Source organism: Esox lucius, chromosome 16, assembly GCF_011004845.1.
Source record: "Esox lucius isolate fEsoLuc1 chromosome 16, fEsoLuc1.pri, whole genome shotgun sequence".
Taxonomy (NCBI): Eukaryota; Metazoa; Chordata; class Actinopteri; order Esociformes; family Esocidae; genus Esox; species Esox lucius.
In genome coordinates, this window is record NC_047584.1 from 10,234,131 (window position 1) to 10,256,803 (window position 22,673).

Consider the following 22,673-nt stretch of genomic DNA (forward strand, 5'->3'; position numbering starts at 1 on the left):
TGCAGTAAAAATCTAAACATGCTACGTTTGACAGCCTCTGTCTGTAAAATTTTATTAATGTCGATAGACAATTTTGTTTAACGTGGTGGGATCATTTTTTCTCTGCAAAATGTATTATGCCTGAATTGGTGTTGGAAATGTGTTTATCTCCAACGACAAATGGCCTGTTGTCTGAGCATTTGACCAGTAAGTGACAGGTTGCTGGATAGAATCCCTGAGCTGACAAGGGAAAATGTGATGGAGTTTCTTGGACTACAAAAAAAATAAGTTACAAGGAATTTCACCTGATGGTAATACTCAATCAATCAATCAAATGTATTTATAAAGCCCTTTTTACAACAGCAGTTGTCACAAAGTGCTTTACAGAGACACCCGGACTTAAACCCCAAGGAGCAAACAAAAGTAGTGTTGGATTTCAGTGGCTAGGAAAAACTCCCTAAGAAGGCCGGATTTTAGGAAGAAACCTAGAGAGGACCCAGGCTCAGAGGGGTGACCAGTCCTCTTCTGGCTGTGCCGGGTGAGATATTAAGAGTCCAATTAGAATAATAAATACATTTCTCTGGGCTAAATCCAGAGTCTATTTGATTTTAGACTAGGTCAAAAGTATGACCAGGTGGACAAGGACAGGGACAGGAACGGGCCCCCCAAACCAGGTACACTGCAGGTGTTGACCAGGACCTCATTTCCTCCTAAAATGTAAAACTGGAGGAGACTGAGAAAAGTTAGAAAGTGCATTCCTCATATCCCCCAGCACAATAATATAGCAGAGTAACACCTTGGAACTGAGACGGGGGGGTCCGGCGACACTGTGGCCCTACCCGGGGGAGGCCCCGAACAGGGCCCAACAGGCAGGAAATCAATCCACCCACATTGCCAGGCATCAACCAAAGGGACACCCATCAACCGCAACCCCCCTGAAAGAGGGCAGAGTATTGCCAGCAGCGTACAGCCCAATTGCACAAGTGCGCAACAGAGAGACAACAACAAGCCAGTGACTCTTCCCCAGAAAAGCATTGGAGGGAGGGCATCCCAGTGGCGACGAGAGCCCACCTGGCAAGACAGCAAGGGTGGACAGAATCAAGCCTACTGGTCACCTTCACGCCCTGGGCCAGGCTACACCTAATTATAAACCGTGCTGTAGAGATGGGTTTTTAGCAGACACTTGAAAGTTTGCACTGAGTTTGCATTTCTAACCTTAATTGGCAGATCATTCCACAGTAGTGGAGCTCTATGAAAAAAGCCCTGCCGCCAGCTGTTTGTTTAGAAATTCTAAGTACAATTAAAAGTCCTGCATCTTGCGATCGTAGGTTACGTGTAGGTATGTATGGCTGGATCATTTCAGCAAGGTAAGTAGGAGCAAGTCCATGTAATGATTTATAGGTTAAAAGTAAAACCTTAAAATCTGCCCTAACCCTAACAGGCATCCAGTTTAAGGACGCTAGGACAGGAGTAATGTGTTCAGATTTTTTTGTTCTAGTTAGGATTCTAGCAGCCGTGTGCAGCACTAATTGAAGTTTATTTATTAATTTGTCTGGATAACCAGAGAGAAGAGCATTGCAGTAATCTAGTCTAGAAGTAACGAAAGCATGGATTAATTTTTCTGCATCAGTTTCAAATTTTTGCAATGTTTCGAAGATGAAAATAAGCAACTCTTGAGATATATTTTATATGTTCTTCAAAGGAGAGGTCAGGGTCAAGGGTAACGCCTAGGTTTTTTCGTTTTTTGGGCTATTACCATGCAGCCGTTGAGGTTCACAGTGAGATCTGCTAACAATGCTCTTTGTTTCTTGGGTCCTAAAACAAGCATTTCTGTTTTCTTTGAGTTTAAGAGCAAGAAATTCTCTGTCATCCACTTCCTGATGTCTGAAACGCATGCTTCCAAAGTAGCTAATTTAGGGGCTTCTAAATCCTTCATTGAAATATATAACTGTGTGTCATCAGCATAACAGTGAAAGTTTACATTGTGATTTCGGATTACATCGCCCAGAGGGAGCATATATAGTGAGAACAATAATGGGCCCAGAACCGAGCCTTGAAGAACACCAAAGCATACCTTTGACTTGTCAGAGGATATGCCATCCACACTAACAAACTGATATCTTTCAGATAAATAAGATTTAAACCAGGCTAGAACATGTCCATGTAGCCCAATATGGGTTTCCAGTCTCTCTAAGAGAAGGGAGTGATCAATAGTGTCAAAAGCAGCACTAAGGTCAAGAAGCAACAGGACGGATGTGGAACCTTTGTCTGAGGCCATTAGAAGGTCATTTGTTACCTTTATGAGTGCAGTGTCAGTACTATGATGGGATCTGAAACCGGACTTGAGTATTTCATAAATGTTATTTGTCTTTAGGAAGGCATTCAGTTGGGAAACACATTTTTCTAATATTTTTTAGAGGAATTTTTGAGAGGAATTTTTAATATGTCGGGATCCAGATTAGATTTTTTTAGAAGAGGCTTAATTTCCGCTATTTTTAGTGAGTTTGGTACACATCCGGAGGAAAGGGAGCAATTTATTATGTTCAGCATTGGCTGACCTAGTACATGAAATAGCTCCTTAAGTAATTTTGTTGTAAATTTGTGGGTTTAGAACTCATTACAAATTTAGTGAATGTGTCAAGCGATACAGGATCAAACATTTCAAGTGTCCCCATTGACACCTGATCAGGGAGGTTCAGGACATTTTTAGGACAACTGATATTTTGAGGACCATAACTATTTAAGGAGGAGTCAGTTATTTGTTTTCTAATGGTGATGATCTTTTCATCAAAGTAGTTCATGTATTCATTACAACTAAAGTGAAGACCCACTTCACTTGCTAAGCTTTGCTTTTTTGTTAACTTTGCAACTGTATCAAAGAGACATTTTGGATTGTTTTTGTTCTCCTCAATCTGGTTGGAGAAATAAGCTGTTCGAGCAGATGTGAGTGATTTTCGGTATTGTAGTGTACTGTCTATCTAGGCTAGTCTAAATACTTCCAACTTGGTGGAGCGCCACTTTCGCTCCAATTTTCTGGAGGCTTGCTTAAGTGCTCTAGTATTGTCTGTGTACCAGGGAGCAAGTTTCTTGTTGCGTATTTCTTTAGTTTTTAGTGGTGCAACTCTGTCTAATGTATTTTGCAGTGTCGAGTTCAGATCATCGATTTGATCGTTTACATATTTATTCACTCTGTTGTTAATGAGCGAACTTGTAAGAATATCAAGGAATTTATTTGTAGTCCGAGAATTTATAGTACGGCTTTTGAAACTCATTGTTTGCGGAGCAAGTGGATTTCTTGTTTTAACGGTAAATGTAATAAGACAGTGATCCGATAATCCAGGATTTTAGGGGGAAATTATTAGATCTACAATATCTATTTCTCGTGACAGGACTAAATCTAAGGTGTGATTGTGGCAATGTGTTGAGACATGTTGGATAAAACCCATTGAGTCAATTATGGCTTCAAAGGCTTTTTGAAGAGGATCATTGGACTTTTCCATATGAATATTGAAATTGCCCAAAATGTGAATACTATCTGCCATGTCTACAAGGTTAGACAAGAATTCTGGAAACTCATTGAGGAACATTGTGTATGGCCCGGGGGGCCTATAAATAGTAGCTATGTAAAACGAGTTATCGGCCTGGTTAACTTTCATGAGTAAAACTTCAAACGAATGAAACTCAGTTATATGCTTGAGAGTAAACTTATATTTACGGTCATAAAAATTAGCGACACCCCCTCCTTTTCGGGATGCACGAGGGATATGATCACTAGTATAACCAGGAGGAGAGGACTCATTTTAGGCAGTGAATTCATTAGGCTTTAGCCACGTTTCACATAAACCAATAATATCTAGTTTATGGTCAGAGATTAATTCATTTACTGCAACTGCCTTTGGAGCAAGGGATCTAACATTTAGGAGTCCCATTTTGAGATGCCAGGTGATACAGTCATTTTTATTTGTGACCGAGGTGGAGGAAGACTTTATCTTAATAAGGTTGTTTTTGTTAGCACTACCTTGTTTAACTTTTCTCAGCCTGGAACGAGTCACAGTGGCAATATGTAAAGCTGTACTAACTACTCTGGCTATGCTATCGACAGACTCCACTATGCTAGCAGGCTGGCTAACAGCCTGCGGCCTGACCTGCACCCTATCTCATGTTAAGGCTATAGGAGTGAGACTCCTGTCAATGTTCCTAGATAAAAGAAGAGCACCACTCCAGATGGAGTCCGTCACTCCTCAGCAGATCAGGCCTGGCCCTATTTCTGGGAGAGTCCCAAAAAGAAAGCCAGTTATCTACAAACTCTACCTCCTGCGACGGGCAGAACTCCGTTTTCAGCCAGCGATTGAGTTGCGCAAGTCTGCTGTAGAGCTCGTCACCAACCCTAGCTGGGAGGGGGCCAGAGACAATTACTCGATGCCGACACATATTTCTAGCTAGTTTACACGCTGATGCTATGTTCTGCTTCGTAACCTCTGACTGTTTCCCTGTGACCAAGAGAAAGTTCTTGCCCGGCTGCAGGAGCAGTGCCGGGGGGCTAAAAAACTATTGTTTCTTCCTGGTGGCACTGACACTGTTTTTTTTATTTCTACACTAGCATAATCCTTGCCTGACATTTGCGTCAGAAGCCGAGACTCTAACTCTGCTATCTTTAACTGAAGACAATAGTTCTCCTCCGTGTTGTAGCTACAACAATTACAGTGATAAGGCATTGTAATGATACTTAGCCTCGGGTGTTCAGGGGTGAGTTGTTCCGTTAATTATGTCCAAAAAGAGTCCCGGTGTAGTAAAGTTGGGTAAGAGGTCAACAGATAAAAATATTGCGTTGGTAAAACTCTCAAAATAGAATGTTGACCAGTTAGTTTATATAGAGTAAATTCGAAAAAAGTTTGGCAGGTAGCCAAGTAGGTAACAGCAGGCAGCGTACAGCACGTCAACAATCTCACATTCCTGCCTGTTCCTGAGCTTGTTTTCTAATGAAATTATCTTCTGCTGACATAATGATACAAGATAAGTAAGTAATCCTCGCTCTTCAGTGTATGTAGTTTACACACATTATGTAGTTTACACACAGTATGTAGTTTATACACATTATTTATGAGCTGTTGGCTACAGCATAGGTGCCCAGACCAGAGTTTACACTTAGTTTATGTGACAGAACTATTTGTACAGTCGAAGAGGCAGTGGAATTACAACAAACTTTAGGTTTTTATTTGGTACGAAATATTTAGGAGGCTTTTCCAAACAAGATCACACTGCTTTTCACAGAAGCCTTATACTGTTGAACTGGACATAAATGCCTACAGTATGTGAAGGAGAAACAGACAGGAACACATCTTCATATATAGATTAATTTGACTAACAGAGCCACCATCCCTTGAAGACACAGATCAAATGCCTGCCTCTCTCGGATATCTAAAAAAAACATTCTTGAGAGGCTCATATTTCATATATTAGGTTTCAGTGGTATTTCACAGTATGGAGGAAGCTCGAAAGACATTTTCCAATGACATTCTCAAGATGCTAAGATTTCATATCTTTCATAGCTTCAGTGGTATTTCACTGTACAGGGAAAGCTCATCAATCGTTTTCCAACGACAGACAAATATTTCATCTATAATCAGTTGTGAAATACCTTGAATTTATTTTAATCTTTGTCCTTCAGTTTCAGATTATCAATAGCTATGGCTTTTTCATGGGGCAATTTATTAAAATGTATATTTCATGAAAATGTCGATACGACATATCTAACAAATGTAATGCCATTTAGACAGCAGTATTATTCTGCTCAACTTGTAGTGGCGCTACAGTTCATTTACGAGACTTAATGTCCTTACAAAAAATGTAAATAAATGCAATAAATGTTGTGGCTATGAAACTACTAACTGTCTGATGTCAGTAAAACAAATATTAAATTGAACACTGCAATTCAATTTAAGCTCAAATCAATGACAAAATATGACATTCTCAAGACATAAGTGGCAACATGGGCTGTAAAAATAAATGGATACACCACCTTTAAGCAGTAAACATGGTTAACAAACTTTGACTTAGACAATCCTCTCATTCACTGAATTTCAATAAGGAAGCATGATCTTCCTCTTCAAGAGATTCAACATGTTTGACATTGTTGTTTGGCTATTGTGGCAAAGTTAATGAATTCCTCCTCAGTAGCTTTATTATAGAATTTATTAATCAAAAGCCTATATGTGATGCAAGTAACGATAAGAAATATCACCTTTCTGGCAGTCAAACGTTCATCTTCTTTGCTTTGATGGCAAACTCAGTGAGACGTAAACAGTATGCATAAATAAGTAATTGGTTTGAAAAGCAAATTATATTTACACAGACCACAACTCAATTATAATCTGTCTAATTGGACGGACCTTTACTTCGTCATGGTAAGCTGCACATACATTACAGCGGATCAATGAGTTGGGCAAGAAGTGTGCTCGTCTTCGCCGGTTGGAGAGTTCCATATGCGGGGTTTAGTGTGAAATGTTCTGTGTGGGAGAACATCAGTGTCATCCCTTCAGATGCCAGCCACTTCCCAGTGAACCACATGCTTCCATCACTGGTAACAATCCAGAATGACTGATGGCTAATTAATTCATCGCTACACACAAGAGGGAGAATATGCTTTTGAAAGCCAGAAAAAAACACAATGTCCTTTAAAAGAGGATCTATTAGAAATTCTGAGCTGGTGGTACGCTAGCACACACAAGTAGGGTTGTAGATCAGCTTGGAAAGGCAATTAATGGCACAATGAGGAACAACAACAGAATATGAAGCAAAGACATGGCTCTTTGACATGACGTACAAATTACTCTAATCATTGCTGATTTGTCACGGCAAACCGCGGATGTGCGGCCCCCTGTGGCTGTCTAAAAATACTTCAGAAGAGCCCACCGATAACGGCCTCTTCGTGATGGAATGTCTCAACCCACGTGGGCCAACAAATATACAGTGGCAAAGCTGACACTCATCCGCCCAGTCACCGTCTTCCTGTCCATGTAATGAAATGAATGTGCAAATGTGTTATTCAGAGACGCCGTCTGGTCGTAATGTTGTGGCCTGTCTACATAGTGAAGCCTTACCGCACTGAAACTCATCAGCCCCGTCCTCACAGTCCTTCTGTCCGTCACAGAGCCACACGCTTGAGATGCAGTTGCCGCTGGGGCATGCGAAGTGACCCTCTTCACACTTCTGCCCATGGGAAACTGGGACACACAACAATGGGGGAAAGGGCCATCTGGGTAAAGGAGGTGATTCACTGGCGATTCAGTAATGATTCGGGCCATTATCTTTTCCCTACGATTTCTCAGAATCGCTAATTCTGGTGCCCTTAATCACTTTCGAAAATGAAATCTAAGTTTTATGATTCTGTGAGTCTTCACAAATTGTAGCTGACTTCCTCAATGTGTCGGGAGAGATGAGACGAAGACTCACCCTGGCAGTTGGTCTCGTCTGCGTAATCTCCACAATCATTGGCTCCATCACAGATCCAGGAAGGGTGGATGCACATGGAGGTTGAGTTACAGCTGATAAAGCCTTTCTCTTTCACACCCAGTTTGTAGAAGTCAGAGCAGTCTGTGTGGTCTACAGAAGCACATATAACTAAACAACAGCTATTACAAATTCCCAAACAGTCACTAACACATAGGTATGGTATGCACAGGTAAAGGTAACATTAACAAGTAAATTAAGTTAATTGTTTACCTGTTTAATAAACTACCATAACATTTCTTTAGGGTAGGCCCTACTCCATGCTTATACCAACCAAATCTGAATTAATATTTAACCTGATGGTATATACTAATAATCCATCTCTATTCATTGTCTGCCTGTGCTTATCTGGTTTGAGCTGCACTTATAGTGTACGTGAATAGGGCTATTGCAACATAAGCTTACGACAGCATTTTGCGCAAGGGAGAAGTGTTCACGTAGCTTATTTCATAACATTTCCACTAGAAATATTCATGCTGTATTTAAAGTATGGAGTAGGACTGTTCTAAAGGTGTTTTGTTGAAATATATCAGTTTTTTACTTCACAATCACAATGGAAATATTGTAAAACACGGCTGATTTTCTGTATAAGGTGACAAGAAATGTCTTTCAGTAACTCTGAATGGGAGACTACAGTACCAAAAAAAATATTACATTGTCCCCAGACCTCAAATGTGCTGTCCTGATGTGCTCTAAACATTGCCATGAACTTTGAAAGCCATTGTCTTTACAAATATAAAAATGGAAACCAGTGAATATCTAACTTAAACAGAAGCCTATTTTTTTATTGTATCGGTACAGCTTAGGTTGGCCTGACAGTGAAAGACCAAGAGACCTCAGAGATGGAAGATTTTAGGTCATTTAGAGTAGCCTACATCATTGCTTGTCACAAAATGTGTCACAAAGGGCACCATTCCTTCTCCAGTTTGGCCGTTTGGGAAATCTGCAGCGAAATTAGAGTGTAATACTCCTCCCCAGGAACCACTAGCACTGGTAATGCTGAATGACTGAACCCAAGAGATCCATCACTGGGGATGAGGCTACCGTACTAGCATGGTAACACTTACTGCAGTGTTTCTCATCTGACGCGTCAGCACAGTCAATGACCTGGTTACACCAGGCTGAGCCGGAAATACAGGTCCCGTCCTGGCACGACGATTCAGACGACGCACACGTGACATCTGAAAAGGGTCAAAGAAATGAACACTTCAGATAGGCTGTTAAATCTTCAGAAGGTTGAGAGAGACAGGTGGGGAGAGAGTTGTTAATAGTGTTTTCCAGGTAGATGAGTGAATGTACAGGTATCTTTTTTTACAAAAGAGGGGATATCATGTTTACAGTATGTGTCTATGTCTGTTTGAGTGTGTGTGTACATGTTGGCGTGTGGCCATGTTTGATATCAACTTAAAAAATAAAAAAAGATATAGGAGTCATCAACATTTTTAAAGACTTATTTATGATCCTTTTATTAATGGGAAAGCCATTTATGGCCCTATCATTTAAAAAATGCACATTAAAAATGGAGACGATGCAGGAACACTATCTATCATAGATCCATCTCAATTTATGCCTTAGTTTATTTGCCTAATAACCTAAATAAGGAAATGCCTCACAGCTGCCATTTCTTGTTATTAGACTAGCTTACATTTTCTCCTGCAACATGGTAGCCATCTTTCAAGATCTCTAAGTTATTCAATGTCAAATTAACATAACAGGTAATCCACCACAAGAAACACAAGGTATGAAAGTCCTAATAATTCGGTGAAAACCTATGCTGCATTAGTGGGTAAAATAACCCACTGACCACGATTTAACTTCTAAGTAGTCTGTGGGTAAAATATGAAAAACCTGTAAAATGCATCATAGCTATACTGTATATTCTGGTGACTGGAGATGGGGGTAACACATCACATTTCACAATGCTTTTAAAACAAGGCCCAGCAATCCAGATCACCAAATCAGCCATTCGTTGCTGTTGTTACCTACAAGATATCCATCCATGCTGTATATATTATCATGCCAAACCCATACTTAGTTTACATTTCCTGAAAGTGCACACTGTGCCCCCCCAATTCACACACTTTCTTCGGCCACCTTGCACGAGCAAAGCAGTCCGCACATTTTCTTAATGTCTTCATTATGTGTTGCCATGTCCTCTATACATACATGGAAGAAATGGAAACTAAACCAAAAAAAAAGTGACAACAGTATTCATACAATGTCATTAGGTTTGGCTCCTCTGGGATCATGACATGATTGCGTGTATGGTACTACTAATAACAGCATCAACATCATAATATAATTCATAGCAATCCCCAAGGCAATGAGCAAGGTACAATACTGATCCCCCACAGATGGAAACACATTACAAAACAGGTGGAGGCAGGGATGGTGGGTGGGTTTTCACCCACTTGCAACTAAGACCAGCGCACATCAGAACTGATTAGGTAACCTGACCATGAAATAATCAGTATGAAATTAGATATTGTGATAGGAGCGAACCCCCGACGTCAGCTGATGCGTGGCGGCCCAATGGCCACTCAGGTTTCCTGTCTGAACTGGCAATGCTAATTAACGTTGACAGGTCTAAATTAAATGGATATGGAAACAGAGTTGTTATTTTTTATTTTATTTAATGGTTGTTTAACCAGATGAGTCAATGTGCTGCTATACAGTAATTTGTCATTAAAATCCCATACCGACTGGATGCTTCAACACTACATTACAGCTAGATGTGCCTGACACCCAATCCCGGGGTGTGTCATCCATCTTTACAGAATCTTACTGCTGCCTCATTGCTTTTCTTAATTGTCTTTTTTCAGGTTTAAAGCACTTTAAGTTCCTGTTAAAAAATGTTAGGTTTGTTTTCCTTTGGGCTAACTGCATTGAGCTGAATCACAGCCCCAGAAAAAGAAAGCTTAGTGGATTCGGAATACCACTTAAAAAAAATAACAATAACAAACAGCGGAGATTCGAGCAAGTCCACCTTTGCGTGCTTTTCGGGAACATTTGTAGCCAACATCATTTTCTTCTGACTTTCTTATGAAACAGTACTCTCTGAGGAGTGCTCCTTGGTCTTTGAGTACGAGGAGCTATTTGATGTTGGGGCTCATTAAAGAGATGGGCTTAGCCAAGCGTGCAGGCTGACGGACGGACATGCAGGATTACATCCCCTCCCCGTCCCCACCACACGCCACACAGAGCGTTAGCAGACGGGGACCAGCCTTCTGAGGCGACAGGATTGACTAGGAGATACAGAGGTCTATCCAAACTCACTGTTACAGAAGGCCTCGTCTGAGTTATCCCCACAGTCATCGACCCCGTCACAGAACAGCGCGTTGGCCACACAGCGTTGGTTGTAGCACGGCCTGAAGCCTCTCCTACAGTTCCTGTTTTCTGGAGAAAAGACGGAACATCTTAACTTCCAATAGGAAATTCTGATTGGAGCCATTAGGCTGCTGTCACTTTCTTCTCATGTTATACAACTGGCGTGTAGTACAATTCTCTATATTACAATGGGCGTAGTCCCACGCTCTAAAGATTTAATCCATGGTACAGCAGGAATGCAACATGGCTAGTTAACAGCACAAAGTCAACGACCAGGCTGGCTTGCAGGTAGTAGTGGATACATATTTATATTTCTGTCAATTATTAGAGATTTCAGAAGGCAGACTTTGAAGTACCATCATTCTAACATTAATTCCTTACCGCAATATTGCATTTTTTCATCCGACTTGTCTTTGCAGTGAGCTACTCCATCACACGTTGTCTGATAGTTGATGCACTCGCCGTTACCACATTCAAACTCTGTGTGGACGTTGCAGGAGGAATTCTGTGCTGCAATAGTTGATATAAAAACAGCTTAGCCAAGACAAATATAAAACGCTGAGCAGCAGCTCCACCAGGGTTACTGTAGCTGTAATTGTAACAATACCTATTTCCTACAAAAATAAAAGGTTTATTGGGTGTTTATGTATAACAGCTGCCTAAAACTCTATGTCCCTAATGAAATGAAAGTAATGAAAGTGTGTAGTGAACTACTACAGTAAAAAAGCCAAAAGATACAGCAATCGTACAACCCAGTATCCAAAAAGTTGGGACATTACATAATATGCTTATAAAAACAGAATGGAATGATGGGCAAATCATTTATCACCTATATTTGATTGAAAAAAGTACAAAGACAACATATCAAATGTTGAAACTAAGAAATATTATTGTTTTGGGAAAAATACATTTTAAATTTGATACCAGCAACATGTTTCAAAATATTTGGGACAGGGGCATGTTTACCACTGTGTTGCATCACCTCTTCTTTTAACAATACTCTGTAAGCATTTGGGAACTGAGGAGACCAACGAACGTAATGCCCAGACTTGGGACCAGAGAACCTAATGGCGTTATTGGATCTTGTTTATGTATGGTTTCTTTGAGTTTTAACTTAAATTTGTGGATGCAGCGACAGACTATGTTTACAGACAATGGGTTTTGGAAGTGTTCCTGAGCCCATGCAGTGATGTCCACTACAGAATCTTATCAGTTTTTAATGCAGTGCCGTCTGAGTGCCCGAAGATCACGGCCATCCAATATCGGACCTGTCCCTTGCATACAGATATTTCTTCAGATTCTCTAAATCTTTTAATGATATTATGTGCCATAGATAATGAGATCCCCAAACGTTTAGCAATTTTATGCTGAGAAATGTTATTGCTAAATGTTTGCACTATTTCCCCATGCAGTCATTCACAGAGAGGTGAACCCCTTCCCATCCTCACTTCTGATAGACTCTCTGGGATGCTCTATTTATGCCCAATCATGTTAACTTACCTAATTATTTGTGAGATGTTCTTATTTTGTACACAACATTTCCAATATTTTGTCCCCCCTGTCCCAGCTTATTTGAAACGTGTTGCTGGCATCAAAATCAAAGTGGGCATATGTTTATGTGGAACTGCGTAAGCGGAGCCAACCAAGAAGAGTGCATGTCTTTTACTGAATGAGTGAGTTATTGAGTGCCTGACTGACTGACTACCCCTATTTAAATAGCTTAGTGGACTGCCATCCAGGCGACCGGTGTTAGAGGCTTGCTGCAGTCAAAACAAATTATGCAGTAGGATTTGTTCAGCATAGACAAAACCTTCGCTGGCTACAACCTTCAGTAGCTACGTTATGGGAAGCCTAAAATGAAACTGTTTACGGTTGCATTGCGACTATTTCTGGTGGATTTTCAAAGTATGCATCCATGGATGCTTTTTAGGGTAATACAGTATATATCACAACCCCTTGTACTGTAAAAGAGGAGTGGTTTCCATAATTCTCTCGTCTTTTCACTTGACGAAAAAGTGATAGTTGAACATTGATAGTTATTGTATCAATGTCATTCACAAACGAGAGTTTTTGTGACATGAAATTAAATAGCTTTGGCAGTGCAAAGTTCATCTTCAGTCTCGCTAGCAATTGCTCTATTCTCATGACTATTCCAAGTAGTAAGTTAGATATTAGTAAGCCTATTACTGGGTAATAAGCTGTAAAACGGCCAGTGGCAAAAGCCATACAGTTCATAGATTGCTATTTGTGGTGTAAGTAAGCTTAATATGAAATGTTAGTCAATTTAACACTTAATAGTGTCTAGCAAAATATTCAAACTTGGTGTGATGTTAATGCGTGATAAAATTATCTAATGTCAAGATGCTCTACCAACACTCGACACACATATTGCTTAGTGGCATAGTGGTGAAAGACACAGCCTGTCACATTGCAGACCACGGTTTAAATCCAGCGAGGGCAATAACAGTCATCCCTTTTAATTGCTGGCCGGACAATCTAGGCTTCCCTGGTTCCTTTTCATGTTCAAGGAATAATAACAATTTTCAGTTTCAACATCTGATATGTTGTCTTTGTACTATTTTCTGTTGAATGTACTGTAGGGTTTAAATGATTTGCACATCTTTGCATTCTTTTTTTATTTACATTTTACGCAGCGTTATAAGTTCAAAATGAGATCTAGTGTCAACTAGCTAAAATAGCTATATTCTTGTGAAAATTATAAGATTATTGAATATGTGTTTGGTTAAAAAAAGAAACATGTCCTGACTTACAAATGCATCTGTTATCATCCAATAACACACGTGCTCCACGACAACTGCAATTGACCCTTCCCTCTGGGGTCAACAGACACAGGTCTCCGCAGCCACCATTATTTAGTCTGCATGGGGACAGCTCACCTGCAAAAAACACACAACCAGAGAAATGGCAGACATAACAGGACACCAACAACAGATGCTAAATAGAAATAAAAGAGGGGAAAAAAACTGAGAATGCAATAAATGCAGTATAGTGTACTGCAGAATGATTAACACAAATTGTTTTTAGATTTATTTAATAGTTATTTCATGATAAACCAATAAACTAAACTCAATGTCATAAACGGCTCAACCTCAATCAGTATAGAGTTTATATTAGGTCCAAAGTTCCTAACCACCAGCTCTCACCTCCAATCTCCCTCTAGTATACCATAAAGGATGCTTTAGGTTACTCATTGTGACAGATACAAGCAGGTATAGTTTCATCCTCGCTGATAAAGAAAGAGTGAAAGATGCAGAGGGAGGGGAAACAGTAAAGCTCTGGCATCACCACTGCTCACCGGAGAGACATATGACAAATGAACCATAGCTTCGCATTCCTCCCTTCCAAGTCTCCGCTTGTCATTCACGCATCAGTGTCTCTGTGTCTCTGTGAGGGATGTGTGAGCGGGTGTGTGGGTGTGTGTGTGTGTTTGCTTGATGCGGGTGAGTGTGTGTGCCTGCATGTGTGTGTGTGTGTGTGTGGTGTGAGAGGGAGGATGTGGATGACTCGGCGGGCCTCTGGAAGAGCTCCTAGAGGCCCCCAGTTTGGCTTGGCCTTGCATCCGATTAAAGAGGGCCAAAAAGACCAGCAGGATAACTGGATGTGAGAAGAACAGCGGTCCCGTTTGGCTCAGTTGGATGCAAAATCCTAACAACACAACAGTACTCCTGTCGGTGCAATCCAACGACCACATTCACGGGCTTACCATGCACTGTGTGCCTTCCCTGTAGTGTAACTGTCATTGGATAAAAGTGTCAGCTAATTGGCACATTTCACCTTAAAAACGTTGCAGATTGTGATCGTACTTTTGGTTAATGAGGAGAGGTTAAGAAGCGTTCTTCGATCATTTGCAGTGATGAAATAAATGAGAAGGAAAAGACATTCACGGCACCCTGAAAGAGGGAGTCAAGCTGTTTGAAGACTCTGAAGTCATTTCTCCAATGTACCAATTGATACATAGTACGTGACACTTCATAGCCCTCTCCAGCTCAGGAACTGTATCTTTATTAATTATGCTGCCAGCTTTACTTCTATCCCATCTAAATAAGACCATCCTAATTTATCATTCTCACTGTTTTTCATTCTCACATGTCAAGGGAAGAAGCCCTGGTTCACAGATGCATTGCATTAACTTCAGGTGGAAAAACACCAAAAGGAAAGACATAACGTCACACAGACCCTCAACCATCTAAATTAAATTAATTAATTTACACAGAGCAACAGTAGCGAGTAGTGTAAAAAAACATTACTAACAGATGGGCCTGTAAGATGCCTCAGCACAGACCTGCAACATTTAGGAAAAAACTGCTCACCTCTAAGAGAAGTGACATCAAGGAAAACACTACTCACAGCTGTTGGTGTCGTTTGCTACAGCGATGATTCCCATGGGCTGATGAGGAATATCTGCACGCAGCACCTTGGTTTCACCACCAGTGTACTTGTTGGATCGCAGCACAGCCCGACGAGCCCAGTCCGACCAGAAGATAAAATCACCATAAACAGCCAGGCCAAAGAAAGTACCTGGTCCTGACTTCATGATGACCTGTGATTCACAAAGTAAAACAACCATTAAAACATTCTGCATTCGGCAGATATCAAAATGCTATATTCCTAATGGCTAGTATCAAAATCAAGCCAAAGCTAGTTTTTCTAACTCCTTGTGCATGACTTACATTACATGATTTTCAAAGGCTTCATATGTGTTCCTTCTAAACATGAAATGACAGATTGTCTTTAGGAAAGAACGTCTTTGAATACATGGCACTATAAAATGAACAAAACACTGCATTGTCAATGGCTGTACAGAAACACACCCATTTTCTCCATGCACCCTTGTGACATTCAGGAATATTTTAATCTACTTCAATCCAAACTGTTTCCAAGTTATCATTATAAAGCCCTAATTATTTTTGTTGCTTTCACAGTCATTTCAGAAAATGATCATTCATTTCTTGAGATTAATTTATGTTGCTGCCTCACTGTAAAGGGCAATAAAATGTGTCTAATTTCAAGAATTGTTGAACTGTCTTCAAAGTGCGCAGCTATCTGTGAAAAATAAGGAAAAATATCACCAGAATACACAGCTCCCTCCATCATCACCTTTAAACCACTTTTTTGTTCACATTGTGGAAGTCCAATAGATGGTGAAAACACAAAATGATGTTTACCAAAAGTTAGGACAGGCTGACTAGAACAAGAAACCAGACAAGCCTAGTTTAGCCGGCCCGCAATAGAAAGTGGTGCCATCTCAAGATCCAAACTCGGGTAGCCCACATGAAAGGCTGTGTCGTTAACCACTACACCACAGAGCTGAACATTTGCTGGGTGTCAGTATAGCCTCTTGTCTCTATCCTGAACAAATCCTCTTTTGCCACTGGTCGTTTTAATAGTTAATTAGCCATTTGTGAATGAAAATGTTTCTTACTAAGTTTACCTCCACCACAAATAGCATCTATGTATGGCATTTGCCACTGGCCGTTTTAACTGTAACGTAACTAATGTATGTTGTAGCCAGCAAATGTGTTTGTCTATCCTGGCCCAAAATGCATGCACAGATGCGTACTTCGAAAATCCACCAGAAACAGTCGAAATATAACCATAAAATGTTTAATTTCAGGCTTACGATAATGTAGATAGTTTTCGTCTATACGGAATAATTCATAAAGCGTACTTCGCATCGCCTGCGAAGAGATGTGAATTTGGGACCTATGTTTACAGGTCCGCTTCTCTAACCACTACGCTATTTAACAAGGTGTATTCAGTCAGTCACTCAAGAGACATTCGCTCTTCTTGGCCAGCTCCGCTTACGCAGTCCGGCAAAAATTGCACATTACGATGCTGGTACAACCAGCAACAAAGAATGTATTCATGACTTAGAGACACAGGCTGCTATTTCCTAATGTCTTGGTCAAATGTGTTGACTTGTAAGTTAACGGTCGCTGATTCTAATCCCTGAGCTGGCAATGTAAAAAATCTGGCCAGTTAACCCAAATTCCTCAAAGTAAAGTTAAGACATATAAGACCTTGACCCTGTAGTATTGATAGTAGTAGGCAACAGTAAATGACAAGTAAACACCCATGCATTTAGTAATGTTTAGAAAAATTATGTGGTCAGAGATGATCAGCCATTTTGATCTTTAAAAAACCTGCCCTAAAAAAATCCACATTGGTCGTTCTCTTCTTGAAATACATACTAGTAATAGGTTTTGTATTTTATTTGATAGTATTCTTTGTGTGCTGGAGATAATAAAGGATGGTGTAAAAAACTAACTTATAAAACCCTGTTTCCAAAAAGTCGGGACGCCGCATAAAATGCACATAAAAACAGAGTGCAATGATGCGCAAATCCTTTATCCCTATATTTAATTGAAAAAAGGCAGCATATCACATGTTGAAACAGAGAAATGTTATTGTTTTTGGAAAATACATGCCCATGTAATGCCAGCTACACATTTCAAAGGTTGTGACAGGGGAATGTTTACCACTGTGTTGCATCACCTCTTCTTTTAACAATACTCTGTAAGCATTTGGGAACTGTGGAGACCAATTGCTGTAATTTTTAAAGTGAAATGTATTCCCATTCATGCATGACCTAGGATTTCAGCAGCTCAACAGATCGGGGGCTCCTGTGTCGTATTTTGAGTTTCATAATGCGCCAAATGTCTTCAATGGGTGACAGGTCTGAATTTCAGGCAGGGCAGTTTACAAAGGAGCCATGCTGCTGCAATACGTGGAGAAGGTGGTTTGGAATTGCCTTGCTGAAATAAGCAAGGCCTTCCCTGAAAAATAATTATGGATGGCAGCCTATGTCACTCCAATGGGGTGAATGCATGTTTTAGGATGGAATCTTCAACCTTTGTTTGATAAAATATGTTACTGGTTATAAATAATTGAACATTTTAATAATTTTTGGGGAAATCAAAAGATTTTTAGTCACACTTTATTCACACACTTTTATTCACACTATAATCTATGCGTCTCAAAGCACCCAGTTGACCCATACACACACAACATCCTTGACGTTCCTCCTTAACCCAGATGTTTGCAGAGTAAATGGCAGTGTCACAGACAGGGAGGAAGGAATACATCAAACAGACGGCTCCTTTTGGGAGTCTTTTTCTATGATGAGGCCACCAGGCAGGCCTTCTGAGAGCTCTATATTTTCAGACATAATAGGGACAGGCTTGTAACCATCATCATATTAGCCCGGCTGACAAACTGGGATTAATAGGACAGGTGTTGATTAATAAGGGAGCCCAGTGTGTTACCGGGAAAACAACTGGCCATCATGAGAGGGAGAGAGAGGGGGAGGAATGAAGGGACTGGCAGATGTATTCTGACGGAACATATTGACAATAAATGTGTCAGAAAGCTACTTATACACAGTTTGAGAGATCACTCATTTGGGGTGCGTTCTAATTGCCTTATGTATTTTTACCTTATTGTCAAACTCCCAAACCTTTAGAAGTATTGAGAATCCTTGACTTTCTCAAAATGTTATAGATTTCCTTTTTTGAAATTTGTGCCAATTTAGAAAGAAATGAAAAACGAAAATAACTCATATACATAAGATTTCAGAGTATTTGCTATGACACTACAAATTATGTTCAACTACATGTGTACTTTGATCACTCTTGAGATGTCTTTAAAACTTGATGATTGGAGATGACTACAATCAGGTAGACTCCAAAGGCCCACACATGTCTGCATATGCAAGAACGACATTGGTCATGGAGGTGACCAAGAACCAGCTCAGACAGAGCATCAGAGTTTCTCTGCAAAGATGGGAGAATTCGCCAGAAGGACAACCATCTCAACAGCATTTCATCAATCACATCTTTGTGGTAGAGTGATTAAACAGAAGCCACTTTCGAGTAAAAGCAGTCCCGTATCTACCACTGACACATGAAATAAAAGTGGTAAATTGATACAAATAAATTCAAAGCAAAGATTTGATACAAAGCAAAGATTTGGTAGTAATTCAGCATCATCTGCAGCTTGCATGCACATTTCAGTGATATTTTTGGGGACACATTTGATATTTTTGCAAATTGATGTTATTACTTGGGAGGACCCAATTACCTGCTTCTAACATTGTGGAGAAACTCCTATGCCCTTGGCTGTATTACAGTAAATTACAAGGGTAGAATGATATTTTGTGAAAGACTTTCTTTCATATCAATACAGTCATCGACCCTGAGTATCCTTTGTTGACTTACAAAGACGAAAGTGGAAAGATACACAGGAGAGACATTGAAAATGAGAGGTGAGGAGATGGAGGATAGAGAAATTGCAGATATTGTCAAGGAAGATCAGTGTAAACAGAAGTTACCACTAGTTTAAGCCAAGACAATGATTTGGTTCGGTAGGAATTGCTTTTATATCTTAATAAAGAGGTCAAATAGTGTGGGAATATTGTGGGAATAGTTATGCAATCCCACATTATGTAAAAACACATTCAGGCAGGGGTGTCCAGAGAGGAGACAGAAACGGACAGGCAGTTGGCACAGAGGGAATAGGGTATCTATACTACTTGCCAACCTCAAATTGACAGTCTCTTATAACATACAGACAGGTGACAAATGAAAGGAAAAATCAATATAAATTGTCTAAGTAAGGTGTTGGGCCACCACGAGTTGCGAGAACAGCCTCAATGTGCCTTGGCATAGATTCTACTAGACTCTGAAACTCTACTGGAGAAAACAAGGTAGGCTGCTGCTAATCACCTGGCTAATAAAATACCTACTGTGGAGCATGGTGGTGGAAGCATTGTGCTATGGGGATGCTTGTCAGTGACAGGGAGTGGGAGAATGATCAGGATTTAGGGAAGGATGACCAGAGGAATATACAGAGAAATCCTTGAAGAAAAACTGACCCAGAGCACACAGGACCTCAGACTGAGGCAACGATTACATTTTCAGCAAGAATATGACACAAAGCACACAGCCAAGACAAATTGTGTGTAGATGAATGGCAATTTTTTAAAATTAATTATAAGTTAAGTCTAAAACACAAAAATATCTGGAGAAGGTGAAGTGGTGTGAATAATTTACGAAGGCACTGTATGTTTGAGACATCATGATAAACTGTCCTGTCGTGATTCTTGAATTTTCCTAAAAAAAAAAACAATGACACTTATTTTGGGATTTAGGAAAATACAGGTCTTAAAAATAATATTCAGTCATCATTATAGCCACATTTTAACCACCCTTGAGCGAAACTTCTCAATTAGCACACCTTCTCCTCACACTTCAAAAGGTTTCACAGTCTTCATATGTTAACATCTTATCCCTTTCACATACTCAAGTGGGCTCTGGAATTTCAGCAGCATGTTTAATGATATGATTCTTTTCACCTAAAATGGAGCATTGGAGTGTGGAGGTCAAAGTGGGCCTTTGTAGCTCTCTGCTGTACTCCTGTGTTCATCTCTGCCTGTCAGAACAGTGTGGGGGGCGACGACTTGGTGTCACACAGTCACACTTTTGAGCTGACAGGCTGTAATGACAGTCCCAGATCCCTGAGCTGGAGAAGACCAAGGGGGCCCTCTGAGGGCACGCTGCCTTAAACTACCACTCTGCACTACCCCGACCTGTCTCAACCGCCAACCGCCCCTACAACTGCCCCTCCAACCGCCCCCACACGACCACACAGCGGCAATAAGTCCCATTTTCCCCACCTCTCTCTGCACTACCCCGACCTGTCTCAACCACCAACCGCCCCACCAACCGCCCCCACAACCGCCCCACCAACCGCCCCCACAACTGCCCCCACACGACCACACAGCGGCAATAAGTCCCATTTTCCCCACCTCTCTCTGCACTACCCCGACCTGTCTCAGCCGCCAACCGCCCCACCAACCGCCCCCACACGACCACACAGTGGCAGTAAGTCCCATTCTCCCCACCTCTCTCTGCATTACCCCGACCTGTCTCAACCGCCAACCGCCCACACAACCGCCCCTCCAACCGCCCCGCCAACCGCCCCCACAACCGCCCCCACAACCGCCCCACCAACCGCCCCCACACGACCACACACAGTGGCAGTAAGTCCCATTCTCCCCACCTCTCTCTGCACTACCCCGACCTGTCTCAGCCGCCAACCGCCCCTCCAACCGCCCCCACACGACCACACAGTGGCTATAAGTCCCATTCTCACCACCTCTCTCTGCACTATCCCGACCTGTCAAAGCCGCCAACTGTCCCACCAACCGCCCCCACACGACCACACAGGACCACACACAGTGGCAGTAAGTCCCATTCTCAGCCCCTCTCTCTCTCTCTCTCTCTTCGCCTCTCCTGTTCTCCGATTCTGCCTCTGTAGCTCCACCTCCTGAACCCCGGGTGTCTTACCGCCGCTCTGCTGATAATCCGTTAGCTTGGTTTCATTTTCACATTCTAATTGGGACAGTGATGGCCTGAACTCCAGAGGGTTCTTCTGTGTGAGCATTCATTAGCAAGAGAGAGACCGCAGGCAGGCCACGGCGGAACCAGACGGGTGCGACTTCTGAGCCCCGCGACCCGGCTTTGGCAAACGTATGGGTAACTAATTGAGATGGGCAAAGGCCCTCAGTCACAGAGGTGGTGTCAAGCACAAATTGAAATAAGTCCGCAAAATGAGAGCGACGTTGTAATGTGATCCCTCACATGCCCGTGATACAGAGGGGCCCATCCCGCTAGAATGATCACATCTACAACTAACATGCAGATAACCTCAGAAATGAGAGCAGTAATGTCCATGGCAGGATGCTTCAAGAACCTTCACTTCAAAAAAATGTTTACAACAAAATACCAAGATTCATGTTATTACCGAATAAACACAGGTTGTGAAATGGCGTCTGTTTCAATACTATGACTTCATTTTAAGGTAATACTGTGTGACTCCGTCCCATGAATAGCACCGTTAATCTAATCTCAACCACTTTCACACTCACGGGTTAGTTCAAAGGGCCGTAAAATGCTGTCACTGCTACGTGGGACCAACTTTATAGGATCACAGATAGAAGTCAATGGTGAGGTAATTTTTCTTAGGGTAATTTATTGAATCTGTGTGAACTGGGAGCTTTCGCAACACAAAAAATGTATTCTTATGCAAACAAAATATTTTAATATTTTCCAAAATACAACCGATGTTACCTTACAATGGTTGATTTTGAGTGTTATATAAAAGAGAACAAAATGTTCCATGTACCATTCCATGAAACATCAACACAACAGCAGTTCATTGATTTCTGGAGGAACCTTGTCAAGGGAGGTGAACAAGTGGAGAGAGGGGAGGTACACCAATAAAAAATTCCAACAATGACATTACCTCCTGCACGGACTGAAGAAACAGAACGTCTACACTCAGAAACTCCCTGACAAAGACATCTGGCATAGGGACAGTGTACCAACTCTCAATTCACTGACCAAGCACAGTGGGCTGTCAATAGCCAGCAACAGCCTCCTCAGCAGAACCATAAACCAGGAGTCCATGCTCCGTATACAGAAGGCTTAATGGCCTCTATAGCAAACAGGCAAGGGAAAAGGCCATATTTATCATAAAGCACTTTTACATACAGCCTAGCTAAATAAGTTGAACTTCCAGGTCAGATCGAAATTAATCAGCCATCATGCTGCTGAACTGAAGGACATAGTACACATGTTGGTCCAATACTGTACATAGTTAGAAATTAGACTTTGTACATTACCCTTGCTTTATGTTCAATCTGTAGTGTAATGAAAGATGTGGTTTGGAAGGGTTGTGAAGGTGCCGTGTTGACTGGTGTCTCAACTAATCCTAATCTCACACAAATGGGCCTATTTGCTTCCTGAAGGAACGGACATACACGGCGGGGGCCAAGG

At 41.2% G+C, this 22,673-nt stretch overlaps 1 protein-coding gene across 2 annotated transcripts in view; it reads right to left on the reverse strand.

The window, feature by feature from the left end:
- lrp1bb (low density lipoprotein receptor-related protein 1Bb) overlaps positions 1–22,673 on the reverse strand; it is a 428,510-nt gene that overhangs the window by 88,570 nt on the left and 317,267 nt on the right. For both annotated transcript variants that reach the window (XM_020055063.3, XM_020055064.3), the window contains 7 exons: positions 15,184–15,376; positions 13,587–13,712; positions 11,197–11,325; positions 10,765–10,884; positions 8,556–8,669; positions 7,432–7,581; positions 7,080–7,202 (listed from right to left, as the gene is read on the reverse strand). In XM_020055063.3, the coding sequence (XP_019910622.3) occupies positions 7,080–7,202; positions 7,432–7,581; positions 8,556–8,669; positions 10,765–10,884; positions 11,197–11,325; positions 13,587–13,712; positions 15,184–15,376 (955 nt within the window). The remainder of the gene's footprint in view (positions 1–7,079; positions 7,203–7,431; positions 7,582–8,555; positions 8,670–10,764; positions 10,885–11,196; positions 11,326–13,586; positions 13,713–15,183; positions 15,377–22,673) is intronic.